The 24,925-nt window shown below is 43.3% G+C and overlaps 2 protein-coding genes across 4 annotated transcripts in view; one reads left to right on the top strand and one right to left on the bottom strand.

Moving 5' to 3' along the window:
• The window catches only part of LOC119390578 (uncharacterized), a 280,493-nt gene that overhangs the window by 12,898 nt on the left and 242,670 nt on the right, over window positions 1-24,925 (top strand). The gene's annotated exons all lie outside the window — the stretch shown is intronic.
• LOC119390580 (kelch-like protein 17) overlaps window positions 6,218-24,925 on the bottom strand; it is a 48,936-nt gene continuing 30,228 nt past the window's right edge. For all 3 annotated transcript variants that reach the window (XM_037658174.2, XM_037658175.2, XM_037658176.2), the window contains 3 exons: window positions 13,551-13,807; window positions 11,298-11,553; window positions 6,218-9,125 (listed from right to left, as the gene is read on the bottom strand). In XM_037658174.2, coding sequence (XP_037514102.2) covers window positions 8,888-9,125; window positions 11,298-11,553; window positions 13,551-13,807 — 751 coding nt within the window. In that variant the 3' untranslated portion in view covers window positions 6,218-8,887. The remainder of the gene's footprint in view (window positions 9,126-11,297; window positions 11,554-13,550; window positions 13,808-24,925) is intronic.

The following is a 24,925-nucleotide window of genomic DNA, read 5'->3' on the forward strand; positions in this document are numbered from 1 at the left end:
GGATAACGTATTTATTGAACTAGAACATATGCAAAAATTTTACGCGGGAAAAGAAATTCCAATTTTCGCAGAACTAACTTTGGAATTGGAGGGTTATAAGTGATCCCTCTGTCTCTGTTTGCCGCATCGAACAAATGGCCCAAAGCACTTATTATTCATATTTTTTGTTGGCCAAGTACTTCTTTCACAAGTGAACTGCATAGACTTAAGATTGAGCTACATTTACACAATGTTTCTTAAAGATGTGCTTCAATGGGCGTTAAAATTTAACTGTCACTTGGAATCGAGACAAGGAGATATGGTTTTTGATACCAAGACAAGGAGTCTTAACTCTACACGTAGCCTGCTAATGTTGGAACATCAAAAACTCATCTAGGTTCTAGCTGCAAGGTCTGCGAATCTCCCAGTTTGAATTATAATACACGAAGCGATGTTCGTTACTACAAATCAGCTGGCTTGACCATATGTATTATTTTTTCCCGCACTATTCCTTGAATGTAAGGAATTGGCGCACTGTGACATTAACTTGACAGTAGTGGTTTACACTTTGGGCTAAGCTAATGAAAATGGCAGTAGTTCCGGGCGACCCAACTAAGGCAGTGTAAATACTGAGCGGCTTTTGGCTTACTGCTGTGCTTCAGCTTCTACAGAAATCACTCTCCGTCATGCAGACCTTCACTAACGAGGGGGGCTTGTAGGAACAGACAAAAGTGCATACCATGCCCACGTTACACATAAACACCACACACACACACAGTCTACACATTCAGTGGCCCCCAATGACACTTGCAAATCAACAGACACCACTGCATGCGACATTACGCTAGCATGTAGTACACTTCACACAGACCTCAAAAAGGCGAAACAGACGGAGAGATGCATTGAACTGCGGCCAAAATCACCGGGCTTGTTTCAAAGTATAGTCTTTGTCGAAAATTGTGAAGCTGCTCCGCCAGTGACCAGATCTGTCGTCAACGGATTCTTCTGCAGTGTTTAATGCCGCAACACTAACCGCGTGGCTATGAGAGAGATTGTTATGGAGGGCTCTGGAGTAATTCTGACTTTCCTTTTACTTTTTTTTATCTGTGCACTGAAAGCATATAGCACGAGAAAATTCGCATGCTTTGACACACTATAATTGTAGCCACTACAGCGGTTGAGAATTGAACCGGAGATCATAGGTGTCAGAAGGACAGTAAGGACACACTAAGGATGTATGGTGCACTGTCCTAAATCTCTTGGTCACAGGCAGTAGCTTCAAAAATTTCTCATGGACTCCACAGAGAGTCCTTCTGTATCACTACCACACTTACACACGTGCTGTTGTAGACAGAAAAGAAAAAAAAAAACGTACATAAGCACTATGTCGCAAGTATGCACATCCGTTCAAAGTGTGCAAAAAAGAAAGACTCGACGTTATCTCTCATCCCTTTCAGTTTCTCTACTCAAAAAATGCATCAACACACCTCTGCAGTTGGTGGTTTCAATAAAACTCTCACACCTACAAGAGTGCATGGACAACTCCCTATAAGATGTGCTTCACAATACCATCACACGAAACAAGCACATCGAACGACACACACAACACACGCATACTCTGCGCAAGCTCTCGAAGCGATGTGCCACGAGGGCATCAACCGTCAAGCAAATGCGGCAAAGCGTAGATTGCCTCTTTTCCCAGCCATATTTCAAGGACATGCACTATAGTCTACACAGACAAAGACAGAGCGTGTTGGTGGGGGTGTTACTAAATATCTATCACAGCCCCTAGGATCAACAACAAACATTAACCAAACTGAACATCCACTCTAAAACAGGTGTGAGAAAAACATGCTACCGTGCGTGCCATCTACTATGCAGCTTTCTCTTGAAAGCCACTGGCAAATCTTCACCTGTTATGGGTGCCCGTTGCACAAAGCAAGAAAATAGGCCTGCTGAAGGAGTTGACACAAAGGAGGTAGATGCAAAACATTTAAACGCAAAATTGTAATTCCGACAAAACGTTTCACAACTTGCAGCAGGCTCTTCCACTGAAACTTGCCTTAGAGTTCTTGCCTTAGAGTACGTGACAAATGCATCATATATATAATCCCAAGGGGTCACAGAAATGGTATGTTGGGCTACATTTCGTAAGTGGACCTTGGAGCTGAGCAAACACAGCGTTCATTGTCCGTAAATGATTTCGAAGCACCTGAACTCAATGAAAATGAAAAACCAATGGTAAGAGGTTCAATCGAGAGTTAACTTTGAGGCTATTGTACGTACATTAATAAACATACGCTAACATTTTTTGTCTCGGTGATGCCGAGTGGTCTTAAGTTTCAAGAAAGAGGGAAAATATAGTGCTTTACATGCACAGACTGGAGGAAATCCTCAAAGCTGAAGAACATTAGCACACGTGATCGCTACTGCAGGAAGGTATGCAAGAGGTCACACAATGGTGCACTTACTCTATGGAAGGTGAGCAAACGTGGTATCTGACAAGTGTGACTAGATGTGCAACGTGTGCACCGAATATAGTTGGTGAGTAACCGCAGAAGAGTACGCTTCAAAGAAAAAAAAAAGTTCGTGGCGAAAGGGATTGTTTGTTTCCCCTATTCGCACTCTCCATTTCATAAACATGGCCCAAAACATTACAGCAGGTGTAATCGCGTACCATTCACCATACAGACACGACACACATTACACTGGCAACACACGACGAACACACGCCAAGTATAAAACGGAAGCTTTGCAAGTTCACCGGGAAGTAGAAAAAAGAAGAGCGACTCACAACCGTCGGTTTCGCATGAATAGCAAAGCTTTTTCAAGACGCGCATCACAAATGAGCCTACAAAGCACTGCAGCGTGCCAAGGACAGGAGACTAGATTAGAAAATGCTCGCTCCAAATTGCTAGCAAATGGTTACGGCGGTCTTGCAATACAAATGGGAAGGCCAAAATGCAGTGAAAAAAAAATGGCTGAACGTTCGTCTTGCTAAGTTATGTGTAGCGAGTGTCAGGTTCGTTCACCTCAGTGCTGCCCACAAATCCAATATTGTAGACCATAAAAATGGAGGGCCGGTGTATAAAGGGCACAGATCATCTTGAGGCCAGCCAAAATATGCAGCTAGGACTATTGCAGAAGCATAGGTGGTGCATATGTTCTACTACGTCTAAATAAATTTGCGAAGCTGGCAGTGTAGGCGTACGTCATACACGCCACCTCTGCCACAGGCAGTTGTACCGAGAGCCAAGCACCATGCAATGTGTTGGTCAGTGATGACTCATAGCCGGAGAATGCTATGTAAGCATGGCCACTACTTCAAATTGAAAGGTGAAACTGCCATCACGTTCCAAATTCGAGGCGGAGCATTGAGCGCAGAAACATTCTGGAATACCCAAGGTAGCGCATACCTCAAGTAGTAACCTCGCCACTACCAACTTCGGGACTAGGTTATCTTACGTCAGCCACAAGAGGCAGCTTTCGCGCTGGCTGCTTTTTAGAGTGGAAGCTGTATACTCAGACGTTCGACGCTACTCGGATAGTAATGGACACTAGAGATGTGGTATTTATAGCAGCTGAGTGAATTGCCCCTACACGAGCAATTCGGTATGGTGAATGATAAATTGCACTGAAGTTGTGACAGCCACAGCATGTGGCACCGAAGCTACCTTTTGATTTGCCGTTCCATTTGCCATTTGGTACTTACAGACAGCTGCACGTGCCCATCAATGTGCCAGTCGAAAAGACTGTAGAAGGCACCAAAGCAGAGCGCAATGCCCACTGTATAGATAGCTTCTGCACTAATGAAAAGTGGCAGCTTTTGCAATCCACTCTTGCTCTGCATGTCGCACTTAATTGATGCTCTTCTTTACCAAGGCCATTTGAGGCAGTTATTTGCACATCAGTGCACTGAGATGTAGTTGAAAGACTTTTATATAATGGAAGAGACTGGCAAGACTAAAAAAGAATCAAGTTGTATCTGTGTACTTCGCCGTACACTATCTGCATGGCTAAGGCTTGCACCATAGTACTTGCACACAGACAAGATCCATATACAGGTAGAAATACGTAATTGCATGCATAACACCTCACAGATATGAATGAAGTAGATTCAAATGTGTGGTAAATTAGCAAGTGTAGAAACATAAAAGTGGAACGAAAGCACCACAAGATGCACACAGGATAATTATGTAAAACGTTTTTGTCCATTTTACCCTTACTTGTAGCTGTTTTCTAAATCTGCACATACATCCTGTTGACAGTACTCACAGTCAACTTAACACCCGCCCTCTGCTATGGTGCCAGCATTGCCAACTTTTTCAAATTTTATGCTAAATCTAGTAGATTCAGTGGCAAAAATGCACGCTTACCAAAGAGTTATAGATTTTTAAGCACAAACTTCAAGTTCATTTGCTTTGTGGAAAATTTTCTTCGCAAACTTTTACTAATTTTATCACTGTATCCACCAGTAGGTTCTATCAGACTGCAGATGCCACTTCAGTAGAGCCTTGGGAAGAAAAGGCAGCAACAATGTTTTGTAGTGAATCTCTTAAGAAACAGTGCCTCTCTCCAATAAAGCATCTGCACACAAAACTGATGGAGCATAATCTTCAAAACATGCACTAATATGCATGATGTTAGTGACATAAGGAAATCGGGCACGATATGAATCTCATATGTCACTTAATTTCAGCATTGTTAACACAATTTGGTTCAAGTTCGTGATAATGCTTGGGCAGTGCTGTTATCGCGCTCCCTGACGTCGCTCAGAGTAGCAGGCCTAATTTTTGTCAAGATTTTTGTTAGACAACTTTTGAACTGCTACTTGCACCACGTTCAGTGGATTACGACGAGTTCTGAACATTGTTTTAAAGGAACATTTTGCAAAATTGGCAGAACTGGACGAGGAAAGACTTCCTAACGCGACCCACACGTGCAGACTTCCGTGACTGAATCTGTGCAGCAGCACCTAATGTGAAAAAGCAAATCGCCAAAGCACAGAAATTTCGCATCCTTCACCCTTTCTCTCTCTTCTCCTGTACCAGCAGCATTACATCACCGTTCCATCACTCTGCATACTTGCACCAAACTAGACGCACACACCGAAACCTTAATCTAAAAGCCCTTTTCTTGCAACAATCGACAGCACGTTCCACACTGCAAGCGAAAAACGGTCCTGCGCCACACAGCCACGCGGACAAAAGCTTCACGAGAGGACATTTGTTTTATGCTCCTGGGACTACACCTTCACTGCTCGTGGATTTGATATTGGGTCGTCATCATCGTCTCTCCTCGGGCACAGCAGGAGCAGTGGTGAGTCTACTGATCATAAACACGAAGGTCACACAAATCACTCTGGCCACACACTACCAGGACATTACAAAACGTACAACTCTCTCGGCCGCTGTTGTAAGCTGTGCTCAGTGCGATCGATGCAGCTTCATTCGGTGCTGAAGCGATAAGAAATGGAAACTTCTGGGTCGAAAAAGATCAGTAGCTGCGCCAAACTATGCCACTGCACTTACTTAGAGCCGGTATACTTGCATAACTACAGCGTGTGGTCTCGTGTTTTCCCGAGATCTCGACCGAGAAGTGGCGTGGAAGATGAAAAGTGTTTCTATGGATAAAGCAGGGACAAACTGGCCGAACATTTCATGTTACCCAGTGGCCGTAATGGTGCGTGTAAAACCAATGCCTGAATGCAGTGGAACTGGTGGCATCGTGTTCAAACTGCAGCTACACATCTTCCAAACATCATTTTTGACGTTTGTGTGGATTTGTGCCCACTGCGAATTTGGAGCACGAAGAGAATCTGCACTTATGCACTGAACACAATGTACGCCAACAGAAGTGTTATCACAAATGACAATCCAGTAAGTTTGTCTAGGAAGAGGGGTGGCAGTGGTGACGCTGCCGTTATATCTCTCAGTACATTTGGATAATACTGTGCTTGGATAAGTTGCATCATGCGAGTTTTGATAGCTTGCTCTGGCATGCTAATACCACTAAAGAATACGCTCTTTGCTTCTGTAATTTGGTAAAATTAGGAGATGGGAGAAACTCGCTAAAGAAGAGATGACAATGAGCTACGGTTTTTGATGGGATGGCAGATGCAGTAAAGATGGCGACGTGTAAGACATATATACATTTCCTGCAAAAATGCAAATGTGGGCTTGAGTTCGTCTTATATGCGAGCTGCGATTCAAAGATGCTTCAGCGTCTCTCAACCTAGTCTTTTTTATTTCATTCTCATCCCTCTACTGCAACGCGTAATCGTTAAGCTAGTGTAACATGCTTTTATCAACATAAGACCTCATTGCAATCTGGCTGTCAATGCTTCCAGATCCTAATTGACGACTCACCCATGTTAGGCTTGCTATTTTCAAAACAATATGCAAACAAACCGTTTTGGGAGGCTAGACACAGTAGTATACACTTGCACACTCTTACGAAAGCTGAGGCGGCAATGACAGTAGTTGACAATGTGAGCAATGCAACGGGAGAGTAAAAAACAGTGACCAGAAAAAGTGCATAAGTGATCTTTCTTTCCCCGTCACGAAAAACAAAATCTTTAACTCGATGTAATGCTTGCTGCTAAATATGGCGGCACGACCTCAAAGCAAAGTTGTGTGCAGCATAGCAACAGCAAGGTTATTCACATGTGTGTGTGTGTATGAAGAAACGAAGACACTGTGGAATGTAACAGCAAATATTGCAGAAGTTTTAAAACAAAATGTGTTGATAACAAAAAATCATGTGCTATACATTGCTTGTCGCGTGGCAGAAAGCACAAGGTGGTAGTAATGTTGATGACCTAACCACCGTTGAGGATACAGTTACTTTAATAAGATACTCTGTGTGTCATGGCACCAGATGCACCGACACATGCGGTCAACCGAATTCCTGGCACTGCGCCAAGCTCGCTAAATCGGCACCAGGATACCTGATGCACAATCGTGCGCAATGTTGCGAAAAGTGATCGTGTCCCCAGAAGTGATCAATCAAGATTACCGCACCAGACACCTCCACAAGCACTGGCATAACCCGTTACAAGCTTTACCAGCGTACCATTCACACAGTCTTATTGAGATTTTCCTTCTTCTATTTGTGGACATCAAGGTGCAAATCAGAGAAACAACGCAGTGTGGTTGTGCCTTAAGCCTAACGTGTATAACACAGTGCCAAAAATAAAAAAAGTTGACCTCAATGGCAAAAAAATCTTGTCGGCTCTGCAGTGAGCTCGGCAAGCGAAGTGTCTTCTGGAGCGTCTTAGCCCACTACGCACTATAAGTTGTTACGCCGCATTTCTTTAATATATAGAAAAGTGTAAGAAGAAAAAAAGGAACATTCTGCTAACTGCCAGTACCCTAAGGGCAGTGTGCCTCCAGACTATTCTAAGGCCTGTCTATGCTAAAGCACTTTCTGCCATTTATTCACATTGAACATTATGACCTCGCACGTACCTTTCTGAATCAATCAGGACGAATAAACTGAGTGAAAGTTGTGCCAACTCAGCGAAAACAATCCGCTTGTAGCAGGAAAAGATTGAAGTCAGGTGTAACACGCTTGTGTTCATCTACTAATGTGACGTGCCAGCAGCGAACAGTACCACCATAATTTTAAATGCCTGTAAATGCTTGACTTGCTCGACGCAGTACCAGCGGGGTAGGCTTGAAAGCACCACTCTGGTATTTCAACTGACAGTCAAGCACTTGCAGTCATTGCAACAATTTGCTAACAGTTCCAGGTAATAGGGTGCCTATCGAAATATTGTCGTAACCAAGCTATAGACTCAAACCTTAAACTTGGATAGAAAAATTGTAAAACAGGCTAAGTTTATTAAATAAGTTAGCAGGTCTTCCAGCTCCTAACAAGTACGAAGTATTTACAACATTGCTTAGCGAGAAAAAAAGAATGTGAAAAACGCAAAGTGTTCTAAAAATTGAAGTAATGGGAAAAATAAGTTATGTTCTCTAAACCGCTAGTACAAGTTAACTTCAGAAAGAGGAACATACATCTCATTATTCAAAATATCAGACAGGGAAGCTATTCCGATGGAGGACACTAGTAAACATCATTCAATAGCTCACCGGTATCGCATGTAGTGTACTACTACCAAGCACTCACAAATGCTTATTATATATCATTCAGCACTAAGTGAAAGCAGAGCCATTTCCAAAGCCAAGAAGACAGATGTCAGGCAGCCATTAAATGTGCCGCTTTTTGTTTTCTTCCCTTCTTGCCGGTACTGGCAACTTCATGTGAAAGTGCTTTGAAAACCATAGTGCACATATTCCTACAAAACATCACTCTATACACATCACATGTGCACGACATACATGCCTGCACGACAACTAGATGGGTGAAAATGGATGATCATGGAATGTGCACGACATCGCCCCATAAATCACGTTTGAAACCAGAAGTAGCTAGCTTTTGAAGGCCAGCATCACTTAAGGATTTCACACGTTGGATGCGACAAATTGCTGCGAAGCAGCAATTTGTCGGCAATAAAAAAAAAAATTGCACATGCAGCAGTCACTCTTGGGTCAACTGGGTATGACTTGGGTATGAAGGTGTTGGGGAAGCTCTGTTCTCTATGGAAATGCAATCTAACTCGCTACCCAATGCTGGGAGTAATGTGAATGTTCGTAGCACCCAAACTGAGAAACTCTGCGCTCTGTTGAGGAACACCAGATTTAGCTGATCTCATTGTTGCGGCAATGTGGGCTTGCAAAAGCAGTGCGCAAAATGTGAGAACGTCGACTTGTCTTTTTACAGACAGTGAGAAAGCACCACCGAAGCTCAATGGTCTTTACACTGTGTGGCCCCCAGGTGGCAATGTAAAATGGTGCCAAAAAATGGCTTGGGCAAAGCGCGAGAAAGGCTGGAAGCGTTCGCCTCACGGCTCGGAGGAGGCGCCAATGACTGAAGCAAACGACGTAGAGTTTGCGCGCTCTAGCACGGGACACTCCAGTACGGCAGCGCCTACGCTGCTTCGTCGAAGCATCATGGCAGTGACGAGCATCCACTTGTTGTGCCGCGGGTCGTAGCGCTCAACAGTGTTGAGGCTTGAGCTGCCGTCGTTTCCGCCAACGGCGTAGAGGAAGCCGTCGGCTTGGACCACCTCGTGTGTCGTCCTGCATGAATAAGACCGCGTTCGATTAGGACGACTCTCAGCTATTTGAAGTTGGGTGGCTGTTTGAACCAGTGATTTGCTTTTCGTTATTTTATTATTTGAGGAATCGCAGCAAGGAGGCAGGAGGTGGACCCCTAGGTCAGGAAAATTAAAAATGTGACAAATAAAAGCGAAAAATGGAAAAGACATTAGGGGGTAATTGCGCTTTTAATAGCTGCACCCACCCATAATGGATGATTAGGCTGCCGTCCATTATCCATAATTGCAGGCAGCTGACTTCCATGACTTGAGGGGACCAACAAAACTAAGTGAATTATCTGCAAGGTCAGATTAACGAGGACGCCTCCAGAAAACTGCCTAAACACAACAAACCATGGCCTTATTCATGAACTTCCCAATTTTAAGAAGCTTAAAAGAAATATTAACTCTGTCCATTTTGATGGCTTCACAGTAGAAAACAAATGTAAAATGATATTAGAGCTCCTACACATGCCTGAAATACAGTGGGCATCCGATCTCTTTTAAGAACATAAGTGTAACAAGTCTAATAGACAATGAGGTTGGGCTAGTTGGTACAGATCCACAATAGTAGGTAGGTGTTTGTCTTAAATTTGCATTACCTACTACAGTAGAACCCCGCTGTTACGTTCCTCACTGCTGCGTTTACCTGGCTGTTACGTCGTTTCCCGCCGGTCCCGGCATAGCTCCCATAGGATACAATGTATTGGGAACCCCGCTGTTACGTCGTAACTGTCGGACCGTTCCCGTATGATACGTCGCGAAGTGCGCCCGGAGCCGACCGAGTGACTACCAAAGAGAGCGGCCATGGTGCATTTTCACGCAGCTTGGCCTCGTTTGACCGTAATATTAGCCGCATGAGAGGCGCAAGCAACAGAATCTTTCAATAGATGCAAACAAAAGCATGGCCTTCGAGATTCAAATTGCAAAGATGGCGTCTATGACGTAACTGCTCGCGAAAGCAAGGCCTTCGAGATTGGCATTTACTATTGACAAAAGCATAGCCTCTGAGATTTGCATTGCACAAACATGGCGTGTATGACGTAATTGCTTGCGAAAGCAAGGCCTTCGAGATTGGCATTCACTTCTGCCATCGCGCTGGCGTAGACTCATCATCATCGTTATTTATCGGAGAACGGGAGGAGTTCGAGCTGGTTGGAGCTCGCATGGTCGTGCGTGCGGTTCGCGGTCGGACTCGCCGCGCCGGTCGTGATTGCGTGTGCTTAGTTCTTTCATGCCTACAGCTGTTGGTGTTAAAAAAATCACATACGTTGGTTACATTTCTGTGGATAAGGCCGTCCTAAGCTCCGCGTTTCTATCCATCGGCTAGATCGCGGCTGAGCGCGCCAATTTTCGTGCTGCTCGTAAGAATTGAAATAAAATTCTGTACCACTAAATATTTTGCCGTTTTTCCTGTTTTTCGGCTCTTACGTTTCCCGTCTCTTACGTTTATTTCCTACGGTCCCTTCAAAAACGTATCAGCGGGGTTCTACTGTACTATAATCTAACAAGCTGGCTGGAAAGAGATGAAATCAGCAAAGTTTATATGCAGACCGGAATTTTTAATTTTTTTTTTTACCTAGTATTGATTGTTTTGCTTCTCATACAGACCTTTACCACTCCCTGGAGGCCTCAAGGTGTTGACCTTTATACAGTAAACCGAGCATTTGGCATTCCTTATTCATTGAATGGATCCGCAACAATGGAAATAATGAAAGTTTTGACACAGCATGTATGCAAGTCCTAACAAGGACCTTCATTCACAATCAGTTTGCCTTAAAAGTGAGATTACGGAGCATAATTAAAAAGTCTACTGCATTACTATCCAGCTGCCAGGTGACACTTTGTGTGCTAACTTTCTTACTGCTTTCACCTACTCAAAAAGGTCTGCAACTTGCAAAAACACTGCAAAATATGCAATGTTACATCGACATTGGTGGTGTGCTGTTTTGGAGGCACACAACCATTCAAGAAAAAGTGTTTTGCTTTTCTTTCTATTGTTAATAATTAGAAGTTCTCAACCACATGTGCATAATGCAAGTAGGATGTCTGGAAGCAACGTTCATCTGGCAAAGATCAAATTAAGGTTTCCTATTAATAAACAAGCATTGAAGACATAAAGCAATTATATACAAAGAAGGGGTGCAGAACTGGCCTGCGTGAGTGCATGGATCCTACGTGGTCCCACATGTTGGCGGCCAGGTCAAAGCGCTCGGCGCTGCTGAGGCAGAGGCTGCCGTCGTTCCCACCGACGGCGTAGAGGGACCGGTCGAGGACGGCCACGCCGCAGCTGTTGCGCCGGCTGTGCATCGACGGCAGCAGCCGCCAGCGGCCCTCCCGCGGGTCCAGCCGCTCCACGGACGACTGGTAGTTGGCCCCATCGTGACCCCCCACGGCGTACAGGCAGTCCTCTGGAAGGCGCCAGCATTACTTGTGAATGCCAGCGGCACTGTGGGCACACCCCAATAAGGTGTCCTAAATGCCTTCCAATAATTCCATATGGTGTCTGTTAGACTGTTAGGGAAATTTTATGGACTTTACATGGAATCCACATACACTCCATAAGATTACATGGAAACAATATGGCCTTTTTGCTCTGTCTATTGCTCTGCTCTGTTTTGAGCAAGTGTGTCCCAATGAAAGAGTGAGAGCGCACGTTGCCTTTTTTAATGAGAGATACGGAGCATATTTTGAGCTCCGTGGAGTGCTCAAAGCTGCCCTGCAGATACGGAAATAGTGGACCAGAATTCTGCGTGACGCGTTTCTTTCACATGCACTTTTGCGTTCATTTCCTGTTCACCATGTTTTGTGGCACTGAGGTAGGAATGCCACTAGTAGGCACTTGGCGAAAGCACCACCGCTTCTGATGGTGTCCACCAAGACAAAGCAAGAGGGTTTGCTTTTACTGCTCAATAATGACAGCTCTTGACTCTTGAGTTCTGACATGTGTGATGAATTGAATGTTAATGAAGACCCAAATAATGTCCCCTACACTTTCCTTGGCTTCATTTCCTGTTGGCTTCATAAGGCTGTGTTTAACAAAGAAATGAGCCCTTTATCCATTCCCTTGTTTCGTTCATTCAGAGCGAGGATTTCATTCCAGCAGACTTGATGCCTTTAGGTAGTATGTGAGGATTCATTGCCCATCTGCCAGCTTGCAAAAATGATCTCGTGCTATGTCACGCCAAATGGCAAAAGAAAAGTATTCCACATACGTCGCCTTGGCGACGAATGGCGCTGGCTAACACTCCCGAGATTACATGTACAGAAATACCCAATAAAGTGGATGGGAGAGCGACTGTCACCATAGCTCAATTGGTAGGGCATCGGGCACATTATCCGAAGCTTGTAGGTTTGGTCCCTACTGGCAGCAAAGCGAAGCGACGAATTGTAACTGGTGTTACTTCAATGAAAAGTTAGGCAATCTGAACAAAATATGTTTCTTCAGTTTCGTCTGTCCAAGGTTTCAGTTTTTCACTGACACAGGCACTGCACTCCCTGAACCTGCAACTGTTCAAGTAACGTTATCAGACATAACCTATAAAGTATTTGTAAGACGTCGCTGGCTATACCCCTAGCTTTGGTGACTGAAGCCGCATCACAATTGCTAAAGAATATCCCCCCCCCCCTTACCTGTAATTTTAGAACTTCGAACCTAGTGCCTTCTTTTCACTCATACCAACACGTAAAAGTACACTGTTTTAACTATACAATGAACATTTGGAATTCCTAGTCCAATACAATAAGTTCTTGGCTTTTATATTAGTGTTCAGTTACTATAGAAAAGTAATGTTTTGAATAAGCAAACTGCTTCACCCGTGTTGCTTGTGTGTTTGCTAGCCCCTGTCCCTTGCTTCAATTAGTGCCTATTTGTCGCTCCTAGCCTTGTGTTTAGTCATGTGGTCTTGCTTTTCTTTTTTCCTTTTGCTCTAGTTTTGTGTCAATGCATTTTGTATAAGTGAACTCAATAACTGAATGAACGAACAAACGAACGAACGAATGAATCAATGAATGAATGCATGATTGTTTGAGGGGAGAAGGGAGAGAGTGCCGGCATAAGTGGACCAATCCCATGTGGGTGGGATAATAATTGTTGGGGTTTAATGTCTCAAAACCATTATTTGATTATGAGGGACGCCCCAAGAGGGTGGGATGAAAGGGAGTGAAGAATGCGTGTGTGTTGGGTGCTGGTCTTGGAGGCTGAGTGTGCAAATGCCGGGAGAAGAATGAGATGGCGTAAGTGTGAAGTGAGTGGTGAGGGGGCATGTGTGTGTGCGCGGGAATACGCGGGAAGCGGGACAGAGAGGTACGCTGGGAGTCGGACATGTGGCACGTGGTGTGTGTTGGCTGATCGTCATTTGTGACGAATGAATGAACTGAATCGCTTGCTTATGAACGGCAGACACACCAAGGACAGCAAGGCGGCAGTATCGGCGACGATACTCCATGGCAGCCACAGAGGTCCAAGCACCAACAAGGGGGTCAAACTGTTCTACGCTGCTCAGGCAGGAGGTCCCGTCGTAGCCACCAGCCACATAGATGAGGCCACGCAGGGCTCCCACTCCCAGGCAGCTGCGTCGGCTGCCCAATCCTGGGAGCAGCGACCACGTGTTGCGCACGGGGTCGTAGCACTCCACCGACGACAGGTCCCGCGTGCCATCGAAGCTGCGAGACAACCGGAAAATGGCAGAATTGGAAAATACGATTCCCAACTAAAGTTGCACATTCTGGATTTTGTTAAGCTAGTAGTGACCGGTTCTTTTTTTTTCTTACAGCAAAATGTTATGATATCACGACAATAGTGCCGTAGTTGTCTGTCGCTGCCGTTGTCTGTAACCGCTCATAATGGTGCAATAGTAGCGCAAAAAAAGACGAGGACAAGAAAGTGAATCAGTACCAACTAGCTTGCCTTTCCGTTTTGCTTCACTGTAACCGCTGTCGTGCAAAAAAAGAAAAAAATGAAACAAGAAAAAAATATCCAGGATAGGATGGGATTTGAACCCCGGCTGCATGGCAGTCTAGTATTCTACCACAGAGCCCCGCTGGTGCTCGAAGCTCCTTCGCAAAAAGACCCTATACAGGTGTCATGTAGGGCAAGGAATTGCATTAACATATGTAATATAGCGTGGTCAAAGAGTAAAATAACAACCAGGCGTCACGCAATGCTAATTGCGCAACGAGTGTGTGGTTTAAAGCTTCCCACCCATTCCATAATGCTTCATTGTCATCAACCACATGCAGCATCAACAAAGTGCACATAATGCCTCACAGATGAGTAGCGGGTACCTCGCTTATCCGCAGAAAGACGAAGAATGGCATAGTGGTTGCTTCCCTCCTTCATGAAAATTATGATGATTTATGGCATAGTGGATACCTTGCATGTCTACTTGTATTAGTTGCACCAAGAGAGTTTAGAACGTGCTCTAGAAAGGCTCCTCCTTTAGCTTTTGCTGTGACTGTGCTGCGCAGTTCTGCGCAGGCTTGGCATTTTTTCCTAGTTCACGCTAATATGTATTCCTTTGATGTAAACCAACTCTCCCAGCAACAAGTCTTACTCAACCATTTCTTTTTTACTTTTTCAAGCAATATGTCTACATCTTAAAGTAGAACAAATTTAAAGTCGAAAGCGGTCGAAGTACACATCGTAAGTGCTTGCACTTACAGTCGAACCCAACTGTATCGAACTCAGGTAAATAGAATTATCTTTTATATCAAGCTATTTTTGAGCACAGCAAGTGCTTTAACATCAATGCATAGGAAAACCTACGGCTACATCGAACAAAAACAGAACACATATACCAAACATCCGGCAACACGTAACGCTCCAAAAAGTTGGCTTTCCCTCACAGATTTTCGGCTTTTCGTCACGGAAAGGGATTTTTCGACATGCATTTTGGAGAGCGAGTGGTGGCATTAGGAGGGCGCCGCACGGAGCAAGTAGAAACTACCGCTTGCCATCAGGTGCTTTCCCCCATGATTCTTTGTTGTTGCAACACCAGCCCGTCATGCAGTGTTGCCTTGCACTTCTCCGCTCGTTTTGTTAATGTGATGGATATTGTAAAACTGAAGAACCTGCTGTTCTCCACAAAGCTGGAGATAATCAGTACAGTTGGACGTGGAGAACGGAAGTCTGATGCCGCCGCTGTGTACGGCATCCCAAGAAGCGCACCGAGTACGATATTGAAAAACAACGCCGACATTAGGGCCAAGGTAGAGGGCATGATTCGGGTGCCTGGCGAGTACGCACAGCTGCGTATGAAGATTTCAAGGCACCACTTTTATCTATGTCATATTTTCTCACGTATAACCCACCCCTGCATATTACCCTGCATTCCAACCACAAACTGCGGAAAAATACAAAAAAGAAAAAAGAGAATGCGTATTGCCATGAAGGCGTGTTTGTTACATTATTGTGAAGCAGTGCCGTGAAGCCAACTTTCGCACCAAAATTCGTCCGAAAATGGAGTAATTTCGTGAAAAGTTGAATATTGAATTATCCGATATATCGAAGTAATCCTCGTTTTTTGAGAGTTCGATATGTGCAGGTTCGACTGCACTGTCGAATGTTTCGAGCCTGTTGAGGTAGAACCGGCATAACAACAATCTTAGGCCGTATCAAATAGGTGATAACTGCAATACACCATTTTAGAGCAGGGCGTCAGCATATAAATCTCCATGCCAAGGTTTTAGACTCCGTAAACTGCCCAGTACGTGATACTCTTTGAGGAACTGACAATCGGTAAAATCTTATCAAAATTGGCTATGGTAGCACACCAGCTCTAAGTCAATGTATATTCAGCCTTTTGCCAATTCCACCGACATATCACCAATACATTCAATTAATACTACAGAAACTGGCCGAGGACATGCACTGGTTATGTTTTAGAAAAGTAATGTAAAGTGTTTTATCAGCTTCTTTCTTGAAAACATATCTCGTCTGCCCTGGTACAGATATCACCAACTTCAACAACCAGCTTTGAGGCAACAGGCTATGTTCAATGTACAGAAAATGCAGAAGGTTAAAAAGGTGAACTTTGGAAAGGTCTAGCAATTTCCAAGTGTTACTGCGAATGCTAATGCCATGCCACACACCAAGCCAGAGATTGCGCATTGTGCAAAGAGATAAAGGCTCACTTTACAGTTGCTGAGGAACACCACCCAGAAATGCAAAAATGCAAATGCGCAGTGGACTAGGACAGACCTGGTCATTGAAAAGAGGATATAAGTTGCAGTAAAGCTGCAATCGAGAAAAATACAATAAGTGAACAGGAAACAATGTAATATTGCGCTGCACAGCAGCGCTTCTTCTATAGCCCTGAAATATACATATGCGTAGATGTTCTAAAGAAAAAGTCATTGTGCCTATGCCTAGGCTGCTGCATGGAAGTTGGCGCAGAGACGCATTGGTTGAAAAAAAAAAGGTATTGTTCCCTTACCTCTGCACATGCTTCGAATTGTCTATTTTTTTTAGGCACTCTCATATTCATTTGCTCGCTCTCGATGTAGCAGTTTTCAGATGCATTGAGAATCCGCGCTTGCTTTGCATCTGGCATCGTTCCTGTGGCCACTTTTGCAGGCACACAACATATAAGCCATTGTAAAAAGAAAAACAATGGCAATCCATAGTCTTTCTTTTTTCCTTGTTTCGCGCACTTGCGCTACGATACTTACGTTTCACATAGGCGGCTACTTTGAATTAAAAAAAAAAGAAGCTTATTTTTTACAGAAGTTTTGCTGCTCTGTTTATCCATGCCCCACCATTCACTGCTATATATAAGCAGTTCGCAGGCTCAGGAATTCCACTTTTCTGCGGTCGGTCAAAAGGCAAACGCCGGGAAGAACACCATAGTCATGAGGGCCTTCGTCACCATTGCGCTTTGTCGGCTGGTAAGTTTTCCAACGCCACATCTTTCCTTTAAATTACTCGTTTCAGCTTACACTCCACTATCACCGATTTTGCATTTGTACGAGACTTTGACCGCCGATGCAATCAGGCCCCAAGTTTTTATTTTAAACTCTTCATAACTTCCGCTGCTTCACTAATATGCTGTTTTGCCCAGCTGTTTCATTACGTTTACTTTTGCCTATTCTCAGCAAGTACAGCTGGTTTAACGGCAAACAACCTGAGTGAATTAGCTTGAGTGAATTTGTTGACATAATCACGGATATAGATATCTTCGTTGATAACGGCATACCAATAAATGTCGAACATAGAAGATTCTAATACCTGTGGTAAATAATTTACAGAACTGATGCTGTGTGTACGGATGGGAATTATTTTTTCCCACCTCATTGCTAAGTAACCATTCAAAATATAAAAACAAATGTCAGACTCACATGATAATAAAAATTGTACTTATTAATATGGTACAGTGATTACCGCATATGCCTCTTAAGAAACACTCCGAAGGCAACTGTCAACATGTTTTTAGAAGTGAGCAACGCTTTCAGGCGATGGGGAAACAGTTTCAAACAATCAATGGATTCCACTGAGTATCTTACAACAGCTTCAACCACCTTTTTTTTTTTTTTGAAAACAGTGTAGGTTATAAAACTATGTATGTATTGCCTTCATGGGCAGTCTGAAAGATAAAAATTTAGTGCTACTATGAGGAAGCTACGTAAAAGGTGGACCCACAACATTGTGGTTGGTTCCGGCCGTGTGAGATTCATATTCACACAGGCACCAAGCTCAAAGAAATTTCTCGTCAGTCAACTTAACACAAATATGAAAAAGGTGCCCTAACTTTTCTTGCGAGGCAGATTTTACAAGTGTCCCTCACAAAAGCGGTAGCACAAAAATTATCATTGGTCTAACAGACGAACTCTTGATGAGCTGTGCACACAGAAGAAAGTAAGAAGGCAGCATAGAGCGCAGTAGTATGCTGTACTCTGCCTTCTTTCTGCTTGTGCAGCACGTCAAGGGTTCAATATGAACCAACTAGCATGCAAGGAAGTATTGCTGCAACCAATACTCGAGTTCGCCATGCTGATGGGATTAATTACCGAGATAAATAACTCTTTCGCTAGCTGAAAACATGAACTAAACTGCTCATAATCTGGTACTGTTCTAAAAGTTGATGTAGAGGATGCTACAGCCGGTGAAAACTTGTCTCCACATACTCACTATGGCATGTGTCTCACGTATGTGTTGAACCCTTTCCACAAACGTAGTCATATTAGGAAATGGCAAAACAAAATGAGCCAACAGCAATTCAGCAATGTATGTAGCGGTATTTGTTCTTTCTGAAGCAATTTAGAGCAAAAATATATCCACAATGCATACTATGTAACTATCTTTACAAGCAGGTGAAAAATCAGAATAACTTTTTTTATGTGTCACGTGGCATTGAACATAACCATGGAGCAGGAAGCACCATGATTTCACCCCTACCTCATAACATTAAAATCGGAAATATTCAAGCGCTACAATGCGTACAAGAGATGTACATCATTGTAAATTCAGGAAACGTCTGCTCCAAAGCACGCAGAGTTCGGTAATACGCAAGTCGCGGTCCACCTTTACATACAGATTGGGTTAGATGTATTCGTAGCACCTCGCAACTCAGTAAATATTTTATGCAACTGGGCGAAAATCTACTATGCCACATTAAAGCTTAGTTCACGAACCTATTTGCAAATTATCAACACTTTTAAAAAAAATCGCCTCATACCTTCCCTTGAAAAATACAACTTCAACTTTATGGCTTCCGAACAAGTATGCATTTACGCATGTCCGTTGGCCCAGATAGAAAGAATCCACAGTATAGATGTTTCCAAACAATGAAATCTTTAAAGAAGTTTTACTGTTTGGTTGATTTTATTTTACTGTGAAAAACAGTCAGAAACATGAAATAGGACAGATTTTATTTCTACCTGTCTCAAGTTCTGGCGACCGAAAACCATATGCATTGATCGGCTAATTTCCACAGGGTACTAAAAAAACATGGGAAGGCACAGGAGGAACTCTGGATGATATGGACTTAGTGAAATTATAATAATGCGAGTTATGTATTGAGCTAGAAGGAATAATTTACGATGAATAACACTTTAGTGGTTTTGTACAAACAAAATTGCTACAATACTGAATGCTCTACCAAAACAAAACTGAACGGGAACATACATTTGGTGACCTACTACCTACGTGGAGTTGGCAGGATATGCGAGAATATCGCTAAGACAAAAAGTAATATAGTTGGTCAACTATACAGTAGAAACGACAAAAATCACAAAAATAATAGAATTGTCATATGAAACACTACTGCTTGGAAACGAAATCTAAGCTTTTTTTTATCCCCTTAAAGTTTGAATTGAGGGGGGAAAAAAGGCCTGATAATAAGACAAGCAAAAATGCCGCTATTATCACTTTGCCAAAAAATACGGAGAATGGTAGGCTCGTGCGAATAGCATATTTTAGGTTCAAAGCGAATTCGAAGCAAATAGTGATTTGGTCGAACAATTTCAAATCGAATTTGAATAGTATATAACATATATTATAAAGAAAAATGAGCATATTTGTCATGACCCAACTAATTTGCACAATATTTTTTTGTAAACTGAAACAAGGAGTCTGCAAATGTCATCCTTTTTGCTTCAAAGGAAGCGGAAGAAACTTTCAATAGTAGCAGCATTTGACTTTGAGTAGAATGGAAGTGATAACCTGTAAAATATGTTAAGTATATGTATATGTGTGCTGATTTTAAATATGCAATTATTTTTCTAGTATAATGAGTAGTTTTTAAAACACAAAAATATTTAATGTGCCTTTTGGGGAGCAAGATCTTTTCTAAACTGAGAGAGTTACAAAGTAAATCAGCATATTACAATAACCTGGAATCAGAACTGAGTACAGTACTACAACAAAAATGGATGCTCTAAACCCATCAGAATAAAAGTTATGGTGTGTTGAACATTTTTTAATGAAGTCCCAGCTTGAAATTGATGCACCCATAAATGTTAAACATAGCATAACTTTTGTTCAAATGTGTTTAGAACATCAAATTTTGTTGCACTGCACAGAGTTCTGTGTCCAGATTATTGTGATATGCTGATTTACTTTGTAACTCTCTCAGTTTAAAAAAGATATTGCTCCCCAAAAGGCACATTAAATATTTTTTGTACTTTAAAATCTACTCATTATACTAGAAAAATAATTGCATATTTAAAATCAGCACACAAATATACATAAACTACATATACATACATAAAATTTGGTAATACTACATACATATACATAAAATTTGGTATACAAAAATGTATATGCTAAAGCAGAGAGCTTGGCTACCTTGTTTGAATAATCAGACATTTTAGTGGAGCTAAAAACGAATAACACGAGAAAGAAATGGGGGTTTCTATTGGACATGTTGGTAGCACTGTGGTTTCTTTTTCAGCCCTAGCAAAATGTACAAAGTGAAATGAAGACGCTACATCATTGTGACATGACTTGTATTCGGTTCATGGATGGCTTGTGGGTATAATCACGTACTACATTTTACCCAAGTAAAAGATCGTGGAAGCACACGGCCCTGAGCTGCAGATGTCAGATTAGTTACATGCAGCTGTAGTTTTTAAAACGTTAACGGATAATAAGACTTGGTAGACGTTGTTATGTTGTAACGGCTATCCCCACTGGAAAGAGATGACTGTGTAAGTAGCAACATTATATTTTAGGCATTTTCGACGACAGACACAAAGTATACAAATTTTCTTTGAAATTTCTCTATTGTTCCATTACTAGCTTCGCTGGTCTACTCTGCACCTGGGGCTGAAAAATTAGACCTCGGTCTCTCCAGTGGACTGGGCCGCCTCCCAGGAGTTGGCAGCAGTGGCAGTGCAGGACTGCCAAGCCTTGGCGGAAGTAGCTCATCAGGAGGTAGCTTCAGCTCATCTTTCCTACCTGGACTCTCTGGGTCATCTAGTGGTGCTAGACCTTCGGCTTCTGGTAGACCTGGTGCTTCCGCTGGTGTGGGAGGAGCAGGTTTCGGCGTAGGCTCCGGGTATTTCCCAGGAGGAGCTGCTGGTTTCGGATATGGTTTCCCATGGGGCTACGGTGGATACTATTATCCCGGATATTACGGATACCAGCCCTATGGGTTTGGCGGCTATGGCTTTGATGACTACGGCCTCGGAGGTTTCAACGGCTTCTACGGACCAGGCTTCGGCTTCTATGGACCAGGTTTCGGCTACTACGGCCCCTCGAGCTGGGGCTGGGGCGTCGGTGGAGCCGGACTTAGACCAAATAGCCTCCGCTCTGCTGGACGCCAATCCAGTAGCTCCCTTAGAAGCAGCTTCTTCTGGTGCATCATCATCATCATCTAGGTAAGAGTGCATTAAATTATGCGGCTACCACAATCATTTTTTTTCCAACCCTGGCATAGAACATGTCTTGCAGTAGAGCAGCCCGTATGTACACGTATACGGGACAGGCCCTAATGTCCCAAATGACCACCTGGCCTGTGGTCAGGTGAACTCGAGACCACAAATTGGTGAGCACCAAGTGTGAGATGCCGCACTAAGAACTGACAAAACCGAATCGCAGAAATACCGAGTCCTAACACATGCTCCGCTGTCTGGTGTTTTTACTGCGATTCACGCACATTACATAACTACTAAGTGGTCTCACATGTCTTATTGGCACTCATTACCCCTAACGTCCCAAGTGTCATTCTTCGTTTCTGTGAACATTACCGTTGGTATGCAACACTTTAGTTACTACACTTTAGTTAGACTAATATTTCATGGTACAAAAGCATGTTTGGGTGTGAGCCATAGGTGACAACATTCAATTTTGTAAGACAACTTCATGAATAAAAAGCTTTTTGAATACAATTATATTATCATTGTTGGGGTCTAACGTCCCAAAACCATGATATCATTATGAGGGACGCTGTAGTGGAGGGATCTGAAATTTCGACCACCCGGGGTTCTTTAATGGGCACCTAAATCTAAGTACACGGGCCTCATTTGGAATACAGTTGATCCTCTCATGAACTGATTGAACTGCCTGTGCCTAATCAATTCTTAACACGCCTTTTCATGTTTACATACCAAAGATTGTTCCTCTCATGTTTCCCCTGTCTAGCTCTTCCTCCAGTTCTAGCAGCCAGTAAGCAGCGAATGCCGTCGTGGATTGGGCTACTCACGTCAACTGTAAGAATGAGTTTACGTCCATTCGTAATTATACCAGACTTCATTCGCATAATTTGTTTTGATAGTCCAATATGCAGAGCTGTAATTACTAGGCTTGTGCGAACAGTAAATTTTAGGTACGAACCAAACTTGAAGCGAGTGGTGATTCGGTCGAATAATTTCGAATCGAATTCGAATAGTATACATCACACATTATTAAAAAAAAATTAGCATATTTGTCATGACCCACCTAACCTGCACAATATTTTTTTAAATTGAAACAAGGCATGTGCAAATGTCATTCTTTTTGGTTCTAAGGGAAGTGGAAGCAACTTTGAATAGTAGCAGGATTTGGCTTTCGGTAGAATGCAAGTGATAACCTGTAAAATATGTTACGTTTTAAAATTTACTATACTTAGAGCATATAAGCCGGTATAACAAGCTTTCAAGCTTAAAAAATGATGAATCGATGTGAAGGTAATATGTTCATTTAACCTTGAAGTGGAGCTTCACGGCAGCGCGAATTTCCCCTGGATAGGTGTACACACGGTATAGCACCCCTACACTGCAGTGAAACCACCTTTACAGGGGGTTACATGCTGTTTATATATGTTTATTCGTTCATTTCGAATACTTCGAAATTTAGCATAATTTAAATTCGTGTTGAAGCGAATTCGAATACTGTAATATTCGTTCAAATATTCGAAGGGCTCTAATATTCGCACGAGCCTAGTAATTACAAGAGAGTAAAATACTTGAACTTTGCATTGTACATGTCATGTTGCACTGTCGTGGATGAATGCGCGTTCTCAATCTTACCAGGCTATTTCTTAGACTTGGGTAACTTTTAATGTGTGCCCATTAATTCTATGTGTCCAAATTCAAGTGTAATCACCCAATGCACTATTACCAACCATAAACACCGGTATCCCATTTTTTTATGATAATATGATTTATCGTGGTGCTCTGCTGTGTGTTTATATTTTTTTTGCAATAAAGGTGGAGATAAAGAAAATGCGTTTTCTTTGTTACAGTGACTCATGGTGCATCCCCGGCCTTTTCAAAAATGGAGTCTTAAGATTATCCAGTGCAGTGAACCAACACAATTTGGCGCTATTCCGCTAACTGCTGGGATAACAATAAAGTAACGTATTCCAGTGGACCTAAACATTTGCTTCTACTCTCATTCTCCAATCCTGCAAATCTGTGCCACACTTCTCCTACGTGAGAGTGGCAGCTTGCTCATATCTTTGATCAGCTGGTCACACTGCGTTCCGCAATGCACAGACCGTGAGAAAGGGAAAATAGACAACCACCCGTTTGTAGCACGAAGCCACAAGGAAATCCATACGGATTTCTCAGAAAGAAAGCCTCTTAGTTGCCGAAAAATTCGTCCTGGTCCGGGGGTCGAACCCGGGACCAACGCCTATCCGGGGCGGTCGCTCTACCAATTGAGCTAACTAGGAAGCTAGCAATTGGCAGCGCGAGGGCGAATCCATCGACAACTCGAAGCAACTGGATACATATTGCAAATCAGTTCTACGGAAACCCGCAAGGTGGCGGAAGGGTTAAGAAAGGGAAAATAGACAACCACCCGTTTGTAGCACGAAGCCACAAAGAAATCCATACGGATTTCTCAGAAAGAAAGCCTCTTAGTTGCCGAAAAATTCGTCCTGGTCCGGGGGTCGAACCCGGGACCAACGCCTATCCGGGGCGGTCGCTCTACCAATTGAGCTAACTAGGAAGCTAGCAATTGGCAGCGCGAGGGCGAATCCATCGACAACTCGAAGCAACTGAATACATATTGCAAATCAGTTCTGCGGAAACCCGCAAGGTGGCGGAAGGGTTAAGAAAGGGAAAATAGACAACCACCCGTTTGTAGCACGAAGCCACAAGGAAATCCATACGGATTTCTCAGAAAGAAAGCCTCTTAGTTGCCGAAAAATTCGTCCTGGTCCGGGGGTCGAACCCGGGACCAACGCCTATCCGGGGCGGTCGCTCTACCAATTGAGCTAACTAGGAAGCTAGCAATTGGCAGTGCGAGGGCGAATCCATCGACAACTCGAAGCAACTGGATACATATTGCAAATCATATTGCAAATCATATTGGAAACCCGCAAGGTGGCGGAAGGGTTAAGAAAGGGAAAATAGACAACCACCCGTTTGTAGCACGAAGCCACAAGGAAATCCATACGGATTTCTCAGAAAGAAAGCCTCTTAGTTGCCGAACCTTGCGGGTTTCCGCAGAACTGATTTGCAATATGTATCCAGTTGCTTCGAGTTGTCGATGGATTCGCCCTCGCGCTGCCAATTGCTAGCTTCCTAGTTAGCTCAATTGGTAGAGCGACCGCCCCGGATAGGCGTTGGTCCCGGGTTCGACCCCCGGACCAGGACGAATTTTTCGGCAACTAAGAGGCTTTCTTTCTGAGAAATCCGTATGGATTTCCTTGTGGCTTCGTGCTACAAACGGGTGGTTGTCTATTTTCCCTTTCTTAACCCTTCCGCCACCTTGCGGGTTTCCGCAGAACTGATTTGCAACACAGACCGTGACTACCGCGCCTCCACGGACACACACAGAAACATACAGGCAACTTCATATTTCTCAGTGCGAACAAGACCACACTAGAAAGCAGAAAGAACATGGCGTGTCTCTCG

This window comes from Rhipicephalus sanguineus, chromosome 4 (genome assembly GCF_013339695.2).
Source record: "Rhipicephalus sanguineus isolate Rsan-2018 chromosome 4, BIME_Rsan_1.4, whole genome shotgun sequence".
Taxonomy (NCBI): Eukaryota; Metazoa; Arthropoda; class Arachnida; order Ixodida; family Ixodidae; genus Rhipicephalus; species Rhipicephalus sanguineus.